Source organism: Perissodus microlepis, chromosome 8 (assembly GCF_051167445.1).
Source record: "Perissodus microlepis isolate ML-2025 ecotype Zambia chromosome 8, ASM5116744v1, whole genome shotgun sequence".
Taxonomy (NCBI): Eukaryota; Metazoa; Chordata; class Actinopteri; order Cichliformes; family Cichlidae; genus Perissodus; species Perissodus microlepis.
This window is the reverse complement of record NC_140468.1, coordinates 19,306,731-19,330,223: the sequence shown is the minus strand read 5'-3', so window position 1 is coordinate 19,330,223 and position 23,493 is coordinate 19,306,731. Positions and strand designations below refer to the sequence as shown.

At 40.2% G+C, this 23,493-nt stretch overlaps 1 protein-coding gene across 4 annotated transcripts in view; it reads left to right on the top strand.

Annotated features, from left to right (window-relative positions):
• The first annotated feature begins 2,719 nt into the window (after positions 1–2,719).
• The window catches only part of itga3b (integrin, alpha 3b), a 29,993-nt gene continuing 9,219 nt past the window's right edge, over positions 2,720–23,493 (top strand). For 3 of the 4 annotated variants that reach the window (XM_084938031.1, XM_084938032.1, XM_084938033.1), the window contains exons 1-9: positions 2,720–3,126; positions 18,825–18,952; positions 20,258–20,340; positions 21,243–21,483; positions 21,659–21,751; positions 21,896–22,100; positions 22,469–22,662; positions 22,993–23,081; positions 23,165–23,298. In XM_084938031.1, the coding sequence (XP_084794157.1) occupies positions 2,915–3,126; positions 18,825–18,952; positions 20,258–20,340; positions 21,243–21,483; positions 21,659–21,751; positions 21,896–22,100; positions 22,469–22,662; positions 22,993–23,081; positions 23,165–23,298 (1,379 nt within the window). In that variant the 5' untranslated portion in view covers positions 2,720–2,914. The remainder of the gene's footprint in view (positions 3,127–18,824; positions 18,953–20,257; positions 20,341–21,242; positions 21,484–21,658; positions 21,752–21,895; positions 22,101–22,468; positions 22,663–22,992; positions 23,082–23,164; positions 23,299–23,493) is intronic. The other variant, XM_084938034.1, reaches the window with a different exon arrangement.

The following is a 23,493-nucleotide window of genomic DNA, read 5'->3' as shown; positions in this document are numbered from 1 at the left end:
GTTGATTTGGTAGAGAAAAAACAAAACAGGAAGCCAGCACATAAATTGCAAATTACATTCCATGTGTGTCTTGTGGGTTAACAGTTCCAGAACAGAGACTCTAGGGGAACCAAGTGTATTTTGCTCTTTTTCCCCATGGTTCACAGAGACTGGTGTTAGCTTACAGATGGGTCAGGGAATACATATTTAAAAGTTGGAACATTTTTTTTCTTGCTGTATGTAGGGTCTTAAAGTGAACTCCTGTTTTGTGACTAATTTAGATATTTAGATATAGTTTTTGTATTTTTTAAACTCCCATTAATTCTATGAAAAGAAACAGAGTCATAAATGTGATTTACAGCTGGCTGTCAGTGCAATTTCACAGTTTATTGTATGATTCATTGCTAATACATAGAGACAGGGTTTGTCATTATCTGTCAGCTTCCCAGGGGACACTTCTCAGGTGATAAAAAAGCAGGTCTAGGAGCTAAAGGGGTTAAGGATCAGATGTTCTGCAGCCCTTTTACTATGGAATGGTATGGCGCAGACCAGTCTAAAGGGGGAGGTCAGGCTGCTCATCTCTTGTTCTTTGGTCGCTTTAAGTTCCTCTCAGGACATTTGTCTTCCGCTGAGTTGGAGCACGCTCGTATCTGTTTAACGTCAGCGCTGTACCAGATGAGTGCCTCGATAAGGTCACAACAGGATGTTGACACTGTAGACACAGACATTTTGTGCACTCACCTGTGTAAAAGAAGAACATTCATTTGCAAGATAGTGCCCCAAATGTACCAATGCTACTATACTACAACTGATTGAAAAGTATAGGGTGTCAGACACATGACCTCCAACAAAGATCCAGGGCAGACTTCATGCTACACTAAAATCTGTGGAATGCAACTTAACCTGCTCGTTGCAGTTGTTCTCTTTGTTTTCCAACACACTTTTTCTTGTGTATATCCAAACAGTGATGGTGAAGACCTATGAGCAGTTGCAATGACTAAAAAACCTGCGCTAAATACCTGAGACACACTTTTTTCTTTAAAAAGAGTAGATAAAGTATTTTCAATTTGCCTGTGAAAAGTGCACAGTGAACTACAACCCCCCAAGGGGCATTAATTCACTGGGGATGAAGGAGAGAGTACTTCTGGGAGAGAGCAACTCCTAAAGGAAGAAGGGGGAGAGTGGGAGCTTACTCCATCAATTAGAGAAGGTCAGCTAGGCCAGGTTTTAGCCAGTAGTCAGCCAATAAAGTAGACATGATGAAAGATAGCACATTGCTGTGGAGTACAGGAAAATAGGGAGGAGATGGAGCTGCAGTTTCTTGATAAAGAAAGGAAGCAAGTAAAAAAAAAAACCTGAGAGGAACTGGGGTGGAGGGAGATTTGAGAGAAGGAAAGGCTGCTTTAAAAAACTCTGGCCTGTTCCATGAACTCACTAAGGAGATTAAGGGTTTAATAAACTTCCCATTGGACGCCAGAAGTTTGAGCAATAGGTAGTGGAGTGAGGCAAACGGTGGCTGTCACAAGAGTGCTCATGTGAGGGGCGGGCCATGTATATCATGCAACTCTTAGATTAAAAATACTCAAAATATAAACTGAAAATACTAAAACAGAGATCATTTAGCTGGAAGAAACTCCTCTGATGGTTTCATGATGTTGATAAGCATATGGAAAAGTTAAATATCTTTTTTTTTTAGAGTCAGAGCATTCAAGAGTAATCCTGATGTGTGAAATGCCTGATTCAAATTAGCTGTCTGCTACGAGCGGAAATCCTTTCATATTGAGTTTTTTTCCTTTTCTTTTAAAGCAAACCATTCGCCACTGCAGCAGTGTGTGTGTGTGTGTGTGTGTGTGTGTGTGTGTGTGTGTGTGTGTGTGTGTGTGTGTGTGTGTTTGTGTGGCAACAAAAATAGCAGACATTTCAGTACGGTGCCATTTAAGATGCAGTCCTTAAATCAAAAGCTACATACGTTCGTAGCTTTTGTTTAGTGTTCACAAGTCTTCCTCTGTAGAGTGACTTGCTGATTCTGTCAGCCAGCAGAGCGATAGAGAGCAGGAACAGGAGGTTTGAAAGAGTGACAGATAGTTATAGTGAGAGACGAGGTTTTCACACCATTAACCGCAGTTTACAGAATGTCTGCTAGAGGTCCAAATATATATTGATACCAAAGCTGGTACTGGTATCGGATCGATACTAGTGTGATAGGATAGGATACTTTATTTCTCTTCCCCAAGTTCAGTATTCACCCCACTGAACTGATTTAGGTAAATAATTTTCGTGGAAATGAAAAAATATACCTCAAATGTGCACAATGAAAAAATCCTATACAGCCTATAGCACATTTAAACAACAGACGTTGAGATAAAGTGCTTTAAAGATAGGCACGTCTACATTTCAGGTCTCCTAAAAAAATTAGCTTCAAATAACATTAAAAGAGACGAAAAGCTGAAAGGTGTGTTTTGTTGTATCAACTAATTATTGTGGAAAATGAAAATCGCACCGATCACGCGGTCATTAAAATGTGTAGAGAATTTCCAAATTGATGATACATTTCATAAATCATAGCACACTGCTTCTCCCTGTATAAGCTGCCTTTACAAGTATCGGTATTGGTATCAACAAAACGGTCCCTGTATTTACTTGGTTTCGGATTTATATTAAAATTCGCTGTATCGCACACCACTAGAGTCTGTAGCTCCCTGTAGTTAATGCACTTGCTTCTGAAGGATGTCGAGATCTGACAGGAAGGGAGGGACACCACTGGGGGCAGGGCAGCGGAGCGAGCATGAGGCGCCGACACCTAGGCAGTGACTTTGCACAGAGGGGCTGTTAATGGGCAGGTCTCTGTGAAGCAGCAGCCTACCTGTTGGAGCTCATTGCGGCAGAGTTGCCACCCGGACCCCATGCTCGTTCGCTGATCGTGGACCTGCGAGAGATGAGTGCACCTAACAAGGGAGAAAACAACGGAAACATGTCTGAAAGACTTTTACTCTGCGCTGTTTTGGCCGTGTGCCACTGGACGCAAACTTGCACTGGATTTAATATAGATGAACGGTTTCCTGTGATCAAAGAGGGGAAAACCAGGGGGAGCTTGTTTGGGTTCTCTGTAGCTTTGCATGAGCAGACGGTGGGCTCCAGACAGTATCTGTAAGTATAATCGGATAATGCATTTTTCAGAAATTGCTTTATATTTTCTTTTTCTTTTTTTTAATTTAGAGGTAATATGTCGGCAGGCAAACAGTCGTGGTAAAGCAACACTTTCTGTTCACCTCGTACTGCGCTCGGTTAACTGCGCAAAAGTAGGATACTACGCTTTATTGTCACCTGTCGAGCGTTTCTGTGCTCCACTTACATACTACCTGTGAGAGAAACAACCTGCTGGAGACCACGTCTGCAGATTTAGTTAGACCAAACCAGACATTTTTTTAGTATAGTGAGAATATAAGACAGGTGCTCTACGCTCTTTGGAAGTAATTCGACGAAGTTCGTACCCGGCGGCGTTGTAAATCTTTGCCGTGCACTGTCAACGTGTAGAAAACGTGTCTCATAACACGTCCGGCCTGATGTGACCCGTTTTGAAAGCAAAACTGTTTTTTTTTTTACACGATCACCATATTACATGACTTTTACACAAATTTGTTTTATCTCACTGTCAGTTTTTTTTTTTCTTACTTGCTCGGTTTGTCTTTTTTTATTCATTATTGCAACAATAATGAACGAAACTGAAAATCGCATTGTTTAAAGTGAATAGATGAGATTTATTTTTAATAGTTTCTGCTGCTGGTCCAGCTGTTGGCACACTCACAAACACACTTGTTTTTAACCAGAATTCACAATTCTCTGAACACAGATAAATCCTGGTTTGTAAACCACGTGTATGCTTCTAGTTTGGAGCCAGTCCTGGTACAATAAGAGCATTTTTATCGTGATGTGCATTTCAGTGCATTGTGATTGAACTTTCAGTCATGATGTGGGTGGCTGTATTATATTCAGTTATTAAATATTTGTAAAGTAAACATTTGCACATCTACTCACTCTGTATTTGGAATTTGGGTGGAACTATTGTTGCCGCTATCGGCTAGAGAGAACTTGGGGTTGTTTCCTATTAAAGCTTTTACTGGCCTGTAACACTTCACAACTTAACACCAGTGTGGAGCACTTGCAAGGATTTACATAGGAAGTGACTGCTTTTGTATCTGTTGATGTTCAGGGATGTCACGTCTTTGCTGTCTTCGTGGCATATCTAATGAGAGCTCCTCAAACTGTGTTACTGTGCAGTATAGGATTTCACTCGGTCAATTAGAGCAGCCCCTTCATCCATCCGCTTCCATGATCACACAGCATGTTTGTAATGTGCTGTTATCAGTGTCGTTCTGCTTTGAAGAGTAAAGCATGAAGAAACGTTTCAGATCAGAGCCCACTTCCTCTGTGCTCTCATCAGTGAAGTTAGATATAAGGTTTATTTCTCATTGCAAGTCATGCAATGACAGATTAGATTAGAAGACCAAACTCACTCTCATGTCTGAGCTGTAAGTATAAACCTAGATGGTTCTGCATAAAACTGGAAAGGGGAAGAAATATATGTCTGCATGAATTACCTGAATAACATACTCCTGTACTGCCAAGCTTAAGTCCATATGTGCTGGTTATTGGCCAGTGTTAGCTATGCTGCTAACTCTGTTTAACCGATAAAAACTAACGTTACTGCAATATTAATATAATTGTAGCCTAAATCTCACACTGAAAATACGTCTTCTGCTTAAACGTAAAGATTCACATCACACGCATGTCATGTTGTGGGCATGCAGTGTAGCACACATCTGCAGGGAAAAAACACAATGCTGTTGATGTCACCTATTTCATCTTACGAGACATAAGTGAAACCCGCTTTGATATGTGGTTTGGAGATAGTGGCGCTCACAAAACAATAGTTGGCCGAGTCAATAGGCGATAAGAGTGCATGACTCTGTAAAGACATAACAGTGTGCTGGTGTCTGCAATGTCTTAGAGGAAGGGATTTTAAAATACGTTTCTTTTGTGGTTGCACATCTGTCTCAATGAACCCCACAGCTTTTAGCGACATATTTTCTCTGGCTAGAACTGCAGTGTGAATATCTGAAAAACACCAAGACGTATGCACCAGTCGTGACATGTACAGAGAAGAACACTGTTCTTTGTTGTCCTTGTGAGTCAGAGTTCAGGATACCAGTCGAGTCAAATGGCTTCCACTCCCATTTCTGGAATAAAGAGTTTGTTTGTTGTTGTTGTTTTTAATTGAAACCTTCTAAGATGCAGGTTATTATCCAGTTACACTAAATGGTTGCTGAGCTGAATTTAAACAATATATTTTGAATATGGGTTGCACATCCAATTAGTAGATCAACATTGCTTCTTGTTGGGGATGGGCTTTACCCAAATAATCCAAGAACTACCTGAGGCCAATTTGTACCAACTATTCACCTCCCCACTCCCCCTCTCTGTTTGGATCACCCATTTAAGGTCTCAGAGAGATTTTTTTTCCCGAGAAAGTCTTTTTTTTGTTCTCTGTTGTTTCAGGGAAGGGGGGGAAACAGGGCAGTCAGCTGGCCACCTATTGGCTCTTCCAGTCCCCTGACCTTATGGTATTTTAGGAATGTATTACTCTTCTCTGCACAGTTACAACCTGCCAGGTTTCAGGTTGAGACAAGACAGGAGGGAGAATGATTATCCAAGAGAGAATACACATAAAAACTCCAAATATTTGACTCAAACTGATCAAAAACTGCTTCATTTTACAGATGAAAGCTGAAAAAATAACACATTCTTTTGACTGATGAATATTTGATCAGAGTTGACGTGGCTGGGATCGAGGATCATCCCTGTCTGACTGCAGCAGCCAGAGGCTATGAAAGTCAACGATTTAATTTGACGGGGCCTTCCCCTTTCTGCTGCGAGGTGCAAATTAAACTGGTCCACCCACTGTACACACATCTGATGTTCAGTTAGAACATGCACAGGAACATGCGTCACCTTTCGTCATATGTTTCGATAGAAGTAAACTTTTCTGGCAAACCCTTTTTCTCAAAGCACCCCGGTGATTTTACTTTTTCAATCTTTTATCACAACTTTTTGTGTCGTTTACGTGCTCCAGTACAGTATTGTGCAATGGGTTGTAAACTCTGTAAGGGCCTTATACACTCAATAGAACTGTTCACTGGACTGATCAGTGATAAAAGTCTGTGGGCCGTAAACATTCCTGCTAATACATATATGATAGTGGTCTTTGTCATTGAACGAGGTCTATCAAAGGGCTAGTGTCATGCCTCGATGCAACACTTTCATGTCTATCCCATGCAAGCCAGTAGGTTTTACACTGACACAGAATCATTTTCAAATAGAAGATCAAATAGAAATTCGGAGTAACAAGTAGGTTAAAATGGGGTTAAAGTGGTTTTATGCTGAACGACTGTAGTCAGCATAAAATCCCTTTACAATGGTTACGGGCCCTGATCTTAACGCAGTTATTCGCTGTATCCAATCAGCTGGTAATGACATGAGTTGCATTCTGTGTAGCATCACAAAAACAGCTTCTAAAACATGTTGAAATGGATCCCAGCACGGCTCGGGGTTCCTGCTAATCTCCACAGAGGAGATTGGTTATGGTGGCGCTTTCATTAGAAATACCTGCAGTGAGGACTGTTTTTATCTTAACAAAAGTGTAAGAGATCCCCTCCCTCTTTCCTCCCCCGGTTGCATAAATGCCCTCAGCTGCACAGAAAAGAAGCTAGCCTCCAGGCTACTGGGAGCTACCTGTAGCTTGAAAAACCCATATGCTCCAGTACCTCTCTGTCTTCATGCCATTTTTCACCTTTGAAGAGAGAAATGATCCACAAGTATTGGATTACACTTGGTATTTTTTTTAGGAAGTGTGCGTGTGCTGCAACTTGTTGTGCGTCCGTAAAATACAAATAAGTGCTGGTATAAATATAGGACGTTCCAACGCTTATTACTGATAAAAGGCTAAATAAATATTTATAAATAAATACATGTATGAAATGAATATGTAAACAAAGAGAGATAAAAAAAAATCTGGCGTTGGAAAATTTCCAGGCATTAGCAGGTAAAGGCAGATGTTTCATGCACACCTGCACTTCTTTTATATAAGCTGAGTAATATCTGAGAGAAACTTGGCACTGAACATGCACGCGAACATGGGTTGCTGTCAGCTCTGTTACAGCTGTGTGGCTGACTGTCCATCTGTGTCTCCCACAGCTACTTCTCTTCTTTTACATACAGCAATGGACAACATTTTAATAGTATGTTACTAATACTGTGAGCCTCTTGTGATTTCTGGCTTCATGGTTCACTACTGAGGCATGGCGTCACTGAGAAGCATGTGGTCAGGTTTAGTCCAGCGGTGTGTGTATTCCTGTTTACATGTATACATTTGTATGTACACCGTTCAGGCATAACGTTATGACCCCTGCTTCATATTGTGTTGGTGCCAAAACAGCCCTAACCTATCAAGTTGTGGACTCCACTTGACCCCTCAAGGTGTAGTGTGGTATCTGGCACCAAGATGTTAGCAACAGTTTTGCAAGGTGGGGCATCCACGTTTGTCCAGCACATCCCACAGATGGGTGATTGGATTGACATCTGGGGAATTTGAAGGCCAAGTCAACACTTTAAACTCATTGTTGTGCTACTCAAACCATTTCTGAACCATTTTTGCTTTGAGGCCTGCTGAAGAGGCCACAGCCTTCACAGGATTCAGTTTCCATGAAAGGTTGTACATGGTCTACAACAATGCTTAGGTATTATTGTAGACCATGGGGTGGCTTTTGGCCATTGGAGTGTGAATGTGTGTGAATGTTAAATAGAAAGCACTTAGAGCATAGAAAAAAGGGCTGGGTGAATGAGGTAAGTTGTGTGAAGCACTTTGAGTGCTCTGATAGGATGGAACAGCACTATATAAGAACCAGTCCATTTAGATGGTACGTGCCAAGGATGTTACATTGCCCAAAGCATCACACTGCTTTGGGCAATGCTGCTCTGTTAGCTTGTTTCTTCCCATAGTGCAACCTGGTGCCAGGTGTTATACAGGTAAGCGATGCGCACAAACGCGGTCATCCAATTGATGTAAAAGAAAATGTGATGCATAAGACCAGGTCACTGGACCATTACTGTGTGTTGCAGTTCTGGTGCTTGCGTGCCCATTGTTGGTGCTTTTGGTGGTGGACATAGGCACCCTGACTGGTCTGTGACTATGCAGCCCTATACACAACAAACCGTGATGCACTGTGTGTTCTGACACCTTTCTGTCAAAAACAGTGTTCATTTTTGAATCAATCTGAGCTACTGTAGCTCATCTGTTGGATCAGACAACACAGGCCAGGCTCTTCAAAATTTGGCACTTGTCAAACTCACTCAAATCCCCACGTTTGTCCATTTTTCCTGCTTTTAACACATTTCTATTTAAGGACAAAATATTCAGTTAATCCCTAATATATCTTACCTACTGACGGATACTATGATGAAGAGAAGATCAGTTATTTACCGCAACTGTCGGTGGTCACAATGTTTTGCCTGATCGGTATATTTCTCTATGTCAGTTATGTGTGTGTGTGTGGACAGGTATTAACATCTTCATGGGGACCAAAAATTGGTAGTTTACTATACTTGTGGGGACAAACACAAGTATAGGACAAACAGTTTGAAAGCATTTTTGAGACTCAAAATGTGGTTTTAGTGTCAGGGTTACAATTAGGTTATGGTTAGGTTTAGGGTAAGGGTCACAGTTGGGCATTCATTTTTGATGGTTAGGGTTAGGGTAAGTGGCTAGGGAAAGCATTATGTCAACGAGATGTCCCCACAAGGATATAAATACACGTGTGTGTGTGTATGGAGGAGGAGGGGGGGGGCTACACCCTGCAGCAGTACTTGACGATATTATTCATCCAGTGACAGGAGACAAACCTGCAACCACAAGCTGAACTTTCTTTGCCCGCTTCGGCCTAGGTTTCACTTGTTGCCAATAAAAAGTGAGTTTCTTTATCATCAAGGGGATGTCCTGCCATGTTTAATTTGTCGAGCTGGCTCTAAATTAGTTTGGTCTCCTGTTACTGTTTCACCAAAGACAGATGGTGGTTTTCAAACAGGATGTTTGTCCAGCTGAGATACCCTGTTAGTGTGGGTGCCTGTCTACAGGTGCGGAGTCCTTTCTTTTTTCTTTATTCAACTGTATGACATTGTTGTCATCTCCTCTTTCGTCTGCATTTCATTTCCACTAAAAAAGTACCCTGGTGAAAAAAAGAGAACAAAGTTTATCAGCAGTCTGCTATGTGTGAAAGTGGTTTGCAGTGCATTCCTACATTTCTCCCTTTTGTATAAACATTTAAATGCACTAACAGTGATGCTTGTCATTATAGAGAGACATTTAATCTTAGTCTAGTCCATATTGCAAGAATGTAAATCTTTAAAGTAGATCATTTGACATTATGATAGTTGTAAGGCTTAGGCTTTTGTAGTTTGCTGTTATTGTTCATGCTGGCATGTTAATATTTATATACATATCCAAATTGCCCTGCCCTGACATAAATATATGAAAATCCTGGGATGCAAAGTGAAGGTGAGTCTGTGTGAGCCATGTTTTCTACTTCATGCACATTCTTTCATCACTGTTTGACCAGAGATGACTCATCGACTTTGTTCTGTACATGCAGGCAAATGTTCTTTAAGTGTGTTAAGAACTAGGCGTGCTTACTGTGAATGATATGAAAGCGAAGTGTGTGCTCACCGCCTCATGTAGTTTCTTTGTTTCCTGAAAGTACAGTGACCTGGATTCATCACAGCTACTCATTGTTTGAGTAATTACTCAAAGAAGTAATTTATTACACATTTATTCGTTTCCTAAGGCATTAAATTACTCGCTGAAGAAAGTCTTTCAGCATGAATGTTGAAAAGACTGAAATGCTTTGTCTTATAATTAGCACTGACTATAAAGTATAGGCTAAATTATGTGCATACACTGGCACAGCTCAGTAGACACAGGTACAGGTAGGAATAAAGGCTGCACGCTGATTGGCTGTGGCAGGAGCTGCTCACATTCCACTTCCCTCTGACTCTGGGTTTCTTCTCTACCTTTGTGTCAGAATGCTGAATTTGCAAGTGCTGTGTGTTTTTGGCAGTGGATAATTATTTCAGGCCTTTGTGAAGTCTGCACTTTAAAGTAACGTTCCCAATGGGCTGAGGCTGAGGGGCTTCCTATGTTGCACTGTGTGTTTTCTACTTCACTCTCCATGTGTTTGATTGTTGGGGTTTGTTTTTTCATGTGAAGGGCCATTTAAATTTTTATATAGTTGTCTGAGGGCCACACTATTATGAACACATACCGAGGGATGCAAAAACAAAAGACCAGCAAAAAGGTCTATAGCTACTGTGTTACTTAGCCCCATGAGATTTCAGCTTCTTGGCTATAAATTGCACTCACCACAAAACCTGCACACGTAATATTCTCGCTGTCAGTCTGTTGTTGTGTGAAAGATGCTTTTTGAGCACTCAAACTCAAAAAGATGAAGATTCATTTTGAGTTACGAGTGCATTTCTCCTCTCTACTCATCAAGTTTAGCATGTTTCAAACTGTAACAGTGCTCAACCTTTGCCCTTTTCATTATTGCCAGCGCCTCACCACAAAGGAAGCACACTGGCTTGCCTTTCACAAAAAAGAAAAAATTATTTGTTAATTTTTCCTGGAATATGCGGCATTCTGCATTCACTTTCATTTTCTTGAAAGCTGCCATGATTCATCCCTTGTCATCTTTGTCAGTCAGGTTATGACGTGCTGTATGTATCACAGATGATGTGCTTCTACAAGTCAAGTGTGCAGTAGCTGGGATAAGAATTAGCACCTCCAAGTCATCAGTCAGAAAAGGGTGGAGTGCCCGCTCTCGGTTGGGGAGGAATTGCTACCCAAAGTGGAGGAGTTTTCAGGGTTTTTGTTCATGAGCAGTGGGAGAGGTGGATCAGAGATTCTCATCGTACACTGAAGTCATTATGTCATTAGAAGATCATAAAAAGATCTCACGTCTAGTCTCTTCTCATCGTTAGGCTTAATTCAATCTGCAAACTGAGTCACTATTTAGTATGATCTGTATTTATTTTCTTCTTTAGTAGAAGTGGCAGTGTTTCCTTGAAAAACAATGAGGATGCAGTAGATGAGACCATGCAGTTTTTTTGTATATATGTGTGTCTGATGTTGTGTTTTTAAGATAAAGGGTGAGGATTAATAATATTTTATTGCATTTTTCTTTGCTTGTGCATTTTGGGTAATTTAGTGACCCACCTTGTGTTGCAGTTAGAGTGATACAGTGTGGTGTCACCATACTGTACCCCGATCCACGTCACAGCACTGGTGTGAAAAATGGCTGTGCTGGTCCAGGTCAACAGTAAAATATTTCATAAAACTACTGTTTTGCTGTGACTACTGTATAATTTTACGTAAAATAATATTATGAAATCACACAAGCAGTTCTTTCTTTTCTTTGGAAGTGCTTCTAGTCTAACATTTACACACATTCAACTTGGGGTTAGTATCTTGCCCGAGGATTTTTGGCAAGCAGACTGGTGACTGAGCTACAATCACCCCATAGCTTCTCTTTTTTTAGCTAATTTCAGTTTGCTGTGCAAAATCAGTGTCACTTATGCAAACTTGACATGTCATCGGTGGCACATGGTTTACTTTTAATATTATTAAAAGGGCTGCGTTCAAATCCTGTGACAGACAGGTTGCCTTAAGCTATATCCGGAGGGCAATCAATCACGCATGTTACAGGCAGCTGTAACACCACAGCATACACTCTGCAGGCACAATTTATTAAACAGCAGGCTTGAGGCAGAAAGTTTCCCACTTTGCTTCGTGTCGCTCACCTTTCCTTCCGCCATCTGAATCTCTTTGTGACGTTTTCTCTCCCTCACCCACTTTTAAATGTTTCCTGTTCTTCACATATAAGATAAAAGCCTTTAAGGGGGAAAAAAAATACAAATTTGCCCGTTAAACACCTGTATCCCGTGTCTTATAACGGCTCCGACTTGATCGACGTGAAGATGTGTGTATTCTTAATGAGACGCCAGTTTGACTGTAAACGCGACTAACTCGCGCTTTGTCTCGTCTTGATAATCTCTCAAAATCCTGTGAGTTGGAAAGGAAATGTCATCCCAAAAAGGGTTTAAGTAAGTCGGATTTCCTGGTTTCACTGTTGTTGGTGTTATCTTAGCAGCAAACAGACATGTGGGGGGTAAAGATTATAGGTGAGCGTGGCTTAATTTTAATTAACTGCAAGAGAAGTTGTTTGTGTTGACTCTGACATTTGCTTACAATCAGCCCTTTTGCCCTTTCCCTTGCAGCTCCCCTCATTTGTTGAGAGACTTTTCCCACTATCTGTTCTTGCTTCAAGTTAGAGGGTTTTCCGAGGTTAACATGACTAGATAAATGAACCACTGTTTGTTTAACTTAATGGCTGACACAAATATACAGTAGTCCATCAAACTGTCTTCTTCTAAGATTTTTAGTCCTGTTGTCAAGAATGCAGCCTAACTAAGTCTCACCTTAGCTGGGTGTAGGGCTGGGCGATATGGCCTAAAATTCATATCGCAATATAATTTGAAGCATGTGCGGTAACGATATATATCACGATATATTATTTTCTTCTGTATAACGTATTTTCCGCACTATAAGGCACACTTAAAATCCTTTAATTTTCTCAAAAATCGACAGCGTGCCTTATGTATGAATTCTGGTTGTGCTTACTGACCTCGAACCGATTTGGGTGTGCAGAAATCTGTTAAAAAATTTTTAATACAACTTTGGTAAGCCGCACTGCTTGATGGATTGTCAGAGCATTACGGCTGCCGTAGTGAGGAGCTTCGCAGAGTAATCTGGGTCCAAAACTCCGTCCACTTCAGGTCCCAAAGTCAAACGAACACTAAGATTTAAAAACGGTCTAAATTCTTTCATCTTTAATTAAATCATCAGCGTTGCTGCTTTATCGGGTGTAACAATTAAGTTTTACATCCATGCATCCATGAAAACAGAATTTATTAAATTTAACAGAGTTAGAAGTTAACAGGAAGTTAGCTCGCTAGTTTACACCTAAACATTTCATACCATGTTCTGACTGAGAGATTTTTGAAACTAATTAAAACGTACAGCTCTGCTACCACTTCCAACATAAATGAAGACAGAAAACTAAACAGCAGTGGTGTTTGCAGGGTTACTGAAGTTGGACTACCTGGTATATAATGTTGTGCTACGTGATTGCTAGCGACACAGCTATGTTAGCATAACATTAGCACAGTGAAGCTGGAGGATGAACGCCAACTTTTTTTCCACTCATTAAAAGTTAACGTGACGGATTCTGGTGGTTAGGGACAAATGCAATCGTATAGCAGGATGCTATACACGGGCCAAACTTCAGTCAGGAGAACAACTGAGATTATTCATCCACAATACGAGGTTAGTTATTAATATACTGCAACAACATGGGAATAGAGCAGCTGCGAGAGAATTCAACATTAATGAATCAATGTTACGGAAGTGGAGGAAGCGCAGTTTTTGGCTTTCCCCATATTTCAAAAGTGCTTCATCTCTTTGCTATGACTGTCGCCCGCCATAATTTGCAGATGATAATGGTTTTAGCCCCTGCGATGCTTTCGACCAAAACAGGCGCAGCTTAATGACATCATCAACATGCGCTATAGCGATAGAGCGATATAGTCAAAATCTCTATCGTTGGCCAAATTTATATAGTTTCTATCGTATATCGTTTATATCGCCCACTAGTGATGGGATTTCCGGCTCTTTTTAGAGAACCGGCTCTTTCGGCTCGGCTCACTAAAAAGAGTCGGCTCTTTCGGCTTCGAACCGGCTCTTCAGGTTGTTTTGTTGCTTTAATTAATTTATTATTAACAACAATATAAAATTATGCACAAAAGGAATTACTAATGTAAAAAAAAATTGGTCTTATTTATATATGTATATATATATAAATATATACGGTGGCCCCTAGAGACAAAGCACGTACAAACTCCAAAACACATTTCTAGCGTTAACTGAACTTCCAAAACAGAGCTACCTAGATCAGTTAAATTACACAATTGAAAGCATATGTGTATTGTTTGTGTATTTATACACAAGCACTCATATATATTCAAATAATAATAATAAAAAAAAAGTTCATTTACCTGTTACTACCACACACCAAATCCGGTCGTTGGTACTTCCTGGCTTGTGTAGCCACTAGGTAACAAAAGCTCAACACTGTGGGGGGGAGCACATCCTGGAGCACTTCTGTTGTGTTTTGTACGTGTTTTGTAGTTTTTACGTGTTTTGAAGTTTGTATGTGCTTTGTCTCTAGGAGCCACCGTAAATATACTTTTATTTACTCACTCCACATAAAATATAATAAAGAAATCATATAATACAAAAACCAACTATTTACATTTCAACTTTTAACTATTTACATTTTTGTGTTGTTTCACTTTAAATTTAAACAAATTTAAAGTGAAACAACACAAAACACTGCAAACCGCAACACAATTAAATATAAATTAAAATATGAAAACAAAAAGAAGATGCATATTCTCTGTCATATGGACCTGCATGAATAAACTTTCTGAATCCTTTATCATCCGCAACTGAAAATAGTTGTGGACCATTACTATACCTTTCTAATGTGGTGTTGTTGTCCTTGGCTCTCTTTCGCCATCTCTCCCTCCCGCTCTGTTCCTGTGCTACTGCGAGTGTAACTACCGCCCCTCCCCCCTCTGCCCAGCGCAAAGCACAAGGCTCGCATGCAGAGTGAAGCAGAATAAAAGTGCGAGAGAGGGTGAGAGAAACGGAAAAAAAAACAAAAACAGGAGCGATAAGGAGCCGGCTTGTGTCGTTCACATCAAAGATCCGGCTCTAAGAGCCATTTCGTTCGCGACCAACACATCACTATCGCCCACCCCTAGCTGGGTGCAAACAGTAAATGTTTGGTTTAGCCAGCCTTTTGGATGACTTCTTAGACAGAAGGGGCAAATTGCAACATGTCCTGGAGTTGGAATGCAGCTGCCTGCTTCTCCCTTTCCATTTAGCCGAGCCTTTGACAGCCTGTTTATGAGGAGGTGATGAGCATGAAAGGCGATAAGGAGGAGAGCACACAGCTAGGACAGGACGGGATATGACGTGCGAGTCACCTCGTTGTTAATCAGTTGTACGCCAAGTTTATGAGGGTTACATATGCAACAGAAATGTGGGTTCATCAAAAAAAAAAAAAGAAAGATCTGCTTTTAATGAAAAAGTTGACATTTTCTTGCAAGTTGTTCACTCAAGATCAGGAATGTGAAGGACGGGCTAGTAATGATGTTTAGTCTATGGTTCTGTGCTGCATTACTTGAAAAAGTGAAAACCTTCAGTTATTATTGTCCTCCATGCATCCATGATCATGAGGATATCAAGGTCATTTTTCAAGCGAAACTTTGGAATTTTGGAAATTAAGCTCGTTCTTTTTTCTTTTTTTTTTTTTGCCAAAAGTAGCTACTCTTATGTGTTTACATTAAAAATTAACAGTGGCAGTCTGATTGTTGGGAGCACTGGGACATTTCTCAGTGGGATTAGGGTCATTATGGCCTGTCAGAAACAATCAAACATGCCCAGTGATACATTAACAAGCAGGAGTTGACATGTAGGGGCCAAATATGAACATAAATGCACGCGTCAAGCTTCTCTTGGAAGGACATTCATCTCCCTGATTCTCTACCGCAGGATTTAACTCGATCAAAAAATTATAAAAAAAGACTAAAAAGAAAAGTTGCTAAAAGATGCTAAAACTAGAGCCTGTCTAATTCATCTGTAGTATATAACTACGCATAAATGTTGCTAGGGAGATCCGTTTATGTGTCATGTCCCTGAAAGAAAAATATATAAATATTAGTCAATATATCAAAATTATGAGCATGTATTGGTATCATCTTGGTTGATTATAAAGATAGCCCTTTGAACCTTTGAGCTAACTCTGCGTCTCATTTATTTTTAAAAACAGGGGTAGGTTCATTGTGTCGTGTGTCTGGTACAATTTTTTGTGTATGTAGTCCTATACACAACATAGCATACACTGGAAGCTATGGAGAAAGGCATTTTGGTAAACCTTTTGTATTTTGCGATCTGCAACACTTTTCTCTAATGACAAATAGCCTAATATATGATATATATTATCCTCCAGTATTGACAATAAATGATATTTTAAAAATATTTATTGATTGTTCATATTTGCCTGACACGTGGAATTCTCATCTAACATTTGTCAGTTAGCCGAATTGTCAACCTGTTCTTAAATGTTCATGTAGCACGTACGTGAACCTAAGGTAGCTGATAACCCGTCTTGTGTTAGATGTGATGGTATCACACAGCTTCGTTAAATTTCAACAACAAACACCAATGACCCACATGGCACCACTGAGATAGTAAGATGATGACAGTATTTTTTTTCTAGTTTTCTGCAATCAGCACCCTGCTAGCCAAGATTTTCAAATGCCCTAAAGCATGCATGATTAATACAGGACTTTGTACCCTACCCTGCTTCCTCATAATTTCTATTCAGAGTGAGAAAAGTTCAAACTGCTATCTGTGTGTCAAGTTTGCCCAGTCTCCGGCTTGACGCTGTTCCCTTTATGAGTGCTTTGGATAAAGCTCCCATGAGGCCTTGTGTGGCTTTACAATAAGATCTGAGTTAGTGTTTTGGGACACTGTGTCCTGCGGCTCAAAAACACAACAGCTTTACACGCCTGCTTCTCATCGGCTTAGTTAATCTGTAGTGTAAGACCACACACACACACACACACACACACACAGACATGTACACAGATAAACAAAAGAATGTCAGTGCCACACTGAATGGGACTCCTCTCCATGTTTCTGTTATGTCCATCCACCACTACAAACCTCTGTGGTATCTTGTATCTTATTTACTGTCCACATTACTGAATAATTACCACACCCAAGGTCTCCTCTGACAGTTTAACCTGGAAACTGCTGGCCCTCAGCAGCCGTCTTGTCTCTTTGTGGTTGTCGTCATACTGAGAAGTGGTTGTGCTGGTGCCGGTGCTGTTATACTGCATTCATAAAAGGAAAGGGATGATGTCTCAACTTACCTATAAACATATCTGATTAATGTCAAGGAATTAGCTATGTGTGCCACAGCGTCTGATCTGAGTTCAGTGTTTTGTCAGCTTATGTGCCACAATTCATATACTTTTTATAGTAATTTGATCTAAAATCAGTGGAAGTCGGGCCATGCGACTAATTTACATGTCTGACTCTCTGCATGCTCAGGTGAGACATCAAAGAGAGAATAATTGTGTCTATGCTCTTTACAATTTAAGATTGTAAATGTTTATTGGGGCATGTTAATGTCGATATCACTGTGAATGTGTGTATATATGTAGACGACTGTGGTGGAGTGGTGGAGCCTGGTACATGGGCTCGCTGTGTTTAAACAGAATGAAAAACCACGAAACCTGTGAGCAGTGTTTAATCAGGTATGACTAACCAAGAGCAAGTGCTAACAGACCCTGTTCAGTGACTTCCCGCTTTGTCTTCAGACCTCCAGTTTTTAGCATAGCACAGCCTTTTGCTTTTGCTTTGCTTTTTCAGGAGAAATTATCTCTCCCCAAGTTGGAGTAGTGCCAGGCTGACTCGTGGGAGAAAGTGGGATTTGAAAGCACAGTGATTTTACTGTGAAGACTTATTTTTAACTTTACATTTGGGACCTTTATTTATTCTAACTTGTCAGTGTGAATAAGAGAGAAAGCTGGCTTCCCACTATACTCGCAGTTAGGTCAACAATCGTGAACATCTTTACTTACTTATTTTTCTATTTCTACTCTTTCCCACAATACTGATAACTCATTGTCAGCACTGACAGCACTGAAATCATTTTCAGGACGCTAAAATGAGAAGAATGACATGCTTGTGTTACCCACTTTGACCAAAGCACTGAGTGCTTTCATTTCATGCGTATGTCACTCGCTCACATATTGTAAACTAGCTTGTCCACACCTTTCGCCCACAAAGTGGAGCTAATAAATCTTCTGCTGACGGTAAATGGTGTGTTCCTGCACAGAGCCTCAGAGAGCAGTAATCTCTTTACTTCAAAGCTCTGTGGTGTGGTAAGAGGTGCAGATGCAGGGAGTGTCTCGATGAGTGGACAAAAAGAGCCAAGAAGCAAATTTCTCTCTATATATGTGTGTGTGCGTGCATGGGGGTGTGTGCGTGTGTGTGTACGCTGCCCAAGCTTGTCACAGGTCATGGTCCGACTGCTTCACTCTTTCTTTTCTTGTGAAATGAGTCTGCTTTTTTGTGTGTGTTTAGACCCTGAATCTTAACATCTCAGGTCACGTCACACAGTCTAAGTGGGTAAATGCTGTGCATAAAAGTTGTGCCTTTAATCACAATCAGAATACTTTCATAATCCTTAAGGAAATAATGTGAGTTACAGTTCCTCCAAGACAACAACAGTAACAGACTGAACTAGTTAAATAATACAATATGTTAGAACATTTAGAAAAATAATAAATAGCTGTAATATATACAAATAGCTAAATTTCAAGAGGTGAAATATAAATGATTGACTTGTTAAGCTGCATGGTGTGCTTTTTTTGTGTCTAGAAGGTTATCTGATAAACCGTTGCTGATAGTGTCATAGCTTTGTCTAACACGGTGCCACACTTCCATTGTGATTTCAAACATTGTTTGTCTCTTTCTTTCTGTTTTTCTCTCTTTGTTTTTTCTGTGTTTTTGTTCTTTCTGTGTTCCTCTGTGCCTTTTGTAGGCTTCTTATAGGTGCGCCCAAAGAAAAAGCACAATCTCTACCGAAAGTCAATGAAACAGGCGCCGTCTACTTCTGTCCCATTACCACCGACACCACTGACTGCTCCAGAATGGACCTGGTTACCTCGAGTAAGATCACTGCGAAGCACTGATGTGATGAAGGGAATGCATGGTTGCAGTGTTGTAGCTGTTTCTGAACTGTTCCATTAAGAGATTTTAGCGAGCTCGAGGGGGGTTTCCTTTAAAATTCATCTATATATGTAAGGAAAATAATGATGAGATTGAACACCATTCTTCTTAAAGATGTTCACTTATTTGGTATTCTGATGATCGATGGTGAGTGAGAGCACTTTTGAACATTTCTGAAGATTTTCATATTCAGTGCACCAGCAAGGAGCCATCTTTCACAATACTTTAAAAGCACCTTAACTGAGTTTGTATAGCACTTCCATAGATTTGATGCAAACATAACAGATGGTGGTGCAAAATGAAACAGCAAACGCAGAGATCTCCAACAGAAGCAAATTTAAAAAAAAACCCAGACTGCATGTTGTACGTACATTTTTTTAAAACCCTCCTTCCTCACTTAGCACACTGTTCAGAACCAGTTTGGGTTTAAACTAAAATTTAGGAATCGCTCATATGATTGAGACGTTCAGCAACGCTTACTTCACACAGCCATAGGAGACTCACAGCTCAGCTCTATTTAGGATTGTACTCCCTCAGTGAACTTCACGTGTTAAAACTGGTTTTCCCCTGCACAGGGCCTCAAAAGGATGTAACTAATGTGAGGAACAAAAAATAATAACCTTTAAATGAACACTAGCTAGCTTCCTCATTTTACAGTAAAGACTACAGAACTGTGTCAGATCATTTCAGTAAAATCATCAAGCATCCTTTGGAGCATTTGGAATTATTTTGTCCACCTTTACATGAACAGACTGTTATTAAATGTTAGACACCCCCTCCCCCATTCAAAGCTAGGGGTAAATGGTATAATAAGAGGATTCTGAATCACTTTTCATGTTGAGGTTAGAATGAGTGCTGCTGCAGTCCCAGCACATTTTTGTGGTTAATATTTGTCAGGGCATGATCCAGGCTGCATGAAGGTTTGCATTTACAGTTTGAGTAGGTGTTCTGATGACTGTGGTCACCATAGCCATGCTGAATGTTTCTTTTAATGCAATAAATAGTCTGGAATGGTTGATTTTGTACTGCATACTGGTTTGATTTGATTAGTGTATGATGGCAAATAGAAATCTGGTTGTAAACGGTCTATTGAAATAAAAGAACAAGAAGTAAAACAGGGAACATTATAAAGCAGAAAAAAGGTAATTACTCTGTATGTAATGACCTACCTGTCAGCACCAGCCTGATGACAAATTAAAACAGTTGCTTTAATAATTGACCTACCTCCTTATGACGCATCCACAGCAACTACGTCTGAGATTGTGGAGGGCATGTGGTTGGGTGTGACAGTGTCCAGTCAGAAGGGCCAGCCAGATGGACGCGTGTTGGTAAGATGACTTCCTGTTTTCTTTCTATGAGTCACTACTACCGGTGATATTATGTACAAGGCAGGGTGAGCTGACACACAGGATGTTTTGTTTTATTATTTAGTCTAAGAGATGACACATTTGACTTGTTGCGATGTTTAATTACTGTAGACACACACACACACCTGAGACAGGATGATACACACAGGGAGAAAATGCAATAATGTCTCATGTTTAGGGAGAAATTATATTTTGATCAAGAGATTTTTTTTATTACTTTTACATTTTAGACAATTACAATATACTGGAGAACACATTTTACTTACAGTGAGGGGAAACTAACAGCATGTTGTTCCTAGTCTGTCTTTGTCAATATGTTTCAGTTTTTGTTCAAGCACTAATTGGTGTAATCTCCATGTTTTTATTTTTCTATCTTACATATTAATGCATTTTTTTAAATATATTTTTTATATTTATTTTTAAATAGCACCAGATCACAACAGCAGTCATCTTAAATGATTTTATATTGTAAGAGGAAAAGACCCTGCAGAGAAAACTTCAACAATCAGACACCCCCCTATGAGTGAGCACTTGTTGACCATGGGACGGAAAAACTCCCTTTTATCAGGAAGAAATTAATTTTAGCATGTTTCAAACATCTTTGACTGTTTAAACTTCTTTTAGAAGGCTAAAATTGATATCTGGCTCATAGAAAATGATTATTTTGTGTAACTGCTCAAAGGGAGGACCGTTTCCATTGTGTAAATTAAAAAGCAGCGACACTGGTTTCATTATATTGATGTTTGAGATTCTTCAGTTTACTTGAAGCTGTTTTTCCTAGTCACTGAATTGATCTCAGTTAAAGCACTGTCAATTTCTGATATGACACACTGCACTTCTTCAATACTTTCTCTGGTCTCCAGGCATGCGGACATCGATATGTGAAGGTTATGTCAGAGAATCAGTGGCGGATGTTAGGAAAATGTTATGTAAGGAGTAATGACCTGACCTTTGACCAAGAGGATCAGTGGCAGGATGAAAATTATGACGTCTGCAATCCCAACAACGACCACAACTTGGACGGCATGTGCAACATGGGCATTTCAGGCGGTATATCGGAAACTGATGTCTATTTAGGCTCTCCAGGCAGCTACAATTGGCAAGGTGGGAACTGTCGAGCTAACCTGTTTTGCCTACTGCTGAAATAATGGGGTTACTCATTATTTGCACGCTGTGCAAGTCTGTTGGATTTGATTGGATTGTGTTATGTCTTGGATACTCTTGAATTGTGTATTAAGCTGATTTTAACGTTGTTGTGTGATTCTGCTTTGTTTTAAAGGAGATGCTCATGTGATACGGATAGATCCACAAAACCCCTGGAACTATGCTGACAAAAGCTTTGAAAGTCTAGAGAAAGCATATAGTTATATAGGTAAGTGTTGGTGTGTCTTTACAACATTTCAAATGGCAAATCATTGGGAACCTTAGTAAGATTCACACTCAATCTCCCTACCGTCAGATAAGCATCCAATTGTCAAAAACAGCATCTCTGATTCTCAAGCACTTTCATTCACAGGTTATTCAGTTCTCGAAGAAAAGAAGCTGCTGAGCTATGATGACTCGACAGTTGTGACAGGGGCTCCCAGATATGAGTCTAAGGGTGCTGTGATTTTTTCAAATAAAACTCAACCAAAGCTTTTGTTGGAGCAGATCATCCTTGGGGAACAAGTGGGTTCCTACTTTGGAAACAGCCTGGCAGTGACAGATCTGAACAATGACAGGTGCGTTTCTACACCGGAGAGTGTAACTGTGGGGAAATGAACAATAATTTTTTTTTTCACATAGATTGGGACGTGATTTGCCTTTTTATGCATATGGTGCATAACAGTGAAGCAGTGTGTGTCTGAACACAGATGATAATAGTGACTTTCTGTGGCAGGGATGAGGGATTCACTTTGAAATTATGAAGAAATCAGGTGTTTCTCTATCTAGAAATCTAGTTGGTCATTAGGATTCTAGGTAGTACATTCTTTTGAGATGCAGTTAATATAGCTTTGGTGACTTGTGTTGAATGTTTAGCTATACTTAGCCATGTGTATGTATTTTTGTATTTACATGCATATGTGGGTTTTTGTCTTGCATATTCTAGTTGGAATGACCTGATTGTGGGTGCCCCCTTTTACTTTGACCGTAAGAATGAAGTGGGGGGAGCAGTGTACATTTTCATGAACGAGAATGGATTTTTCCAGAAGACCGCCTCAATGGTTTTGAAGGGCCCATCTGATTCTGCCTTTGGCCTTGCACTGGCCGCCATTGGCGACATCAACCAAGACGGATTCCAAGGTGTGACCATGAACCCAGCATCTCTTTTGGACCTACATCTGATAATATTCTAGTTTAAAAAAGTGAAATCAAAGTGGTGCACCAGACCACAGGTAAACTGCGGTGTGAGCATAAAGCACGCTAAAGGAATATTTCTGTAATTTGAAATCATTTCAGCTGCAAACAAGAGGTATTTAACTTGTAGTGTTTCAAATGAGTCCTGAAAACATTCTCTGCTGCCACCTAGAGGACAAATATTTCCTATACACAAAGAGTGCCTAGTTTTCTTTTCTAGCATCTTTTCTTGTCATGCTTCCAGCACTTGTTTAACTGTAATGCTAATGTCTCCAGACTTTGCTGTTGGAGCGCCATTCCACCAGACAGGAATGGTCTACATATGGATGGGAAGCAAAAAGGGAATATCAAGGGAGCCTAGTCAGGTAACGTCTGACATTCTGTGGTCATTTTAAAACTTTATTCAAAGTACTCTTCTGAAAACCTGTGTCAATGACTCCCTCTGCAGACCATTATGGGTAGGATGTTTGGTGAAAAATTCCAGACCTTCGGCTACTCCATCAGCGGAGGGATGGACGTGGATGATAACAGTTACCCTGATATCTTAGTTGGCTCTCTGGATGATCACATTGCCCTCCTCAGGTAGACACAATCAAAAACAAAGTTAAACAAGATATTTCCATGTTAGTTGGACCCCCTTATTGACATCATAGCATAACACACACTGCTGATGTATCGGCTGCACATTCATGATGTAAATCCTCACCTGCTGTTCCACCACAACACAGAGGTGCTCTTTGGGCAATTTTATTGTGATCTCGGGATCATTTGAGTGCA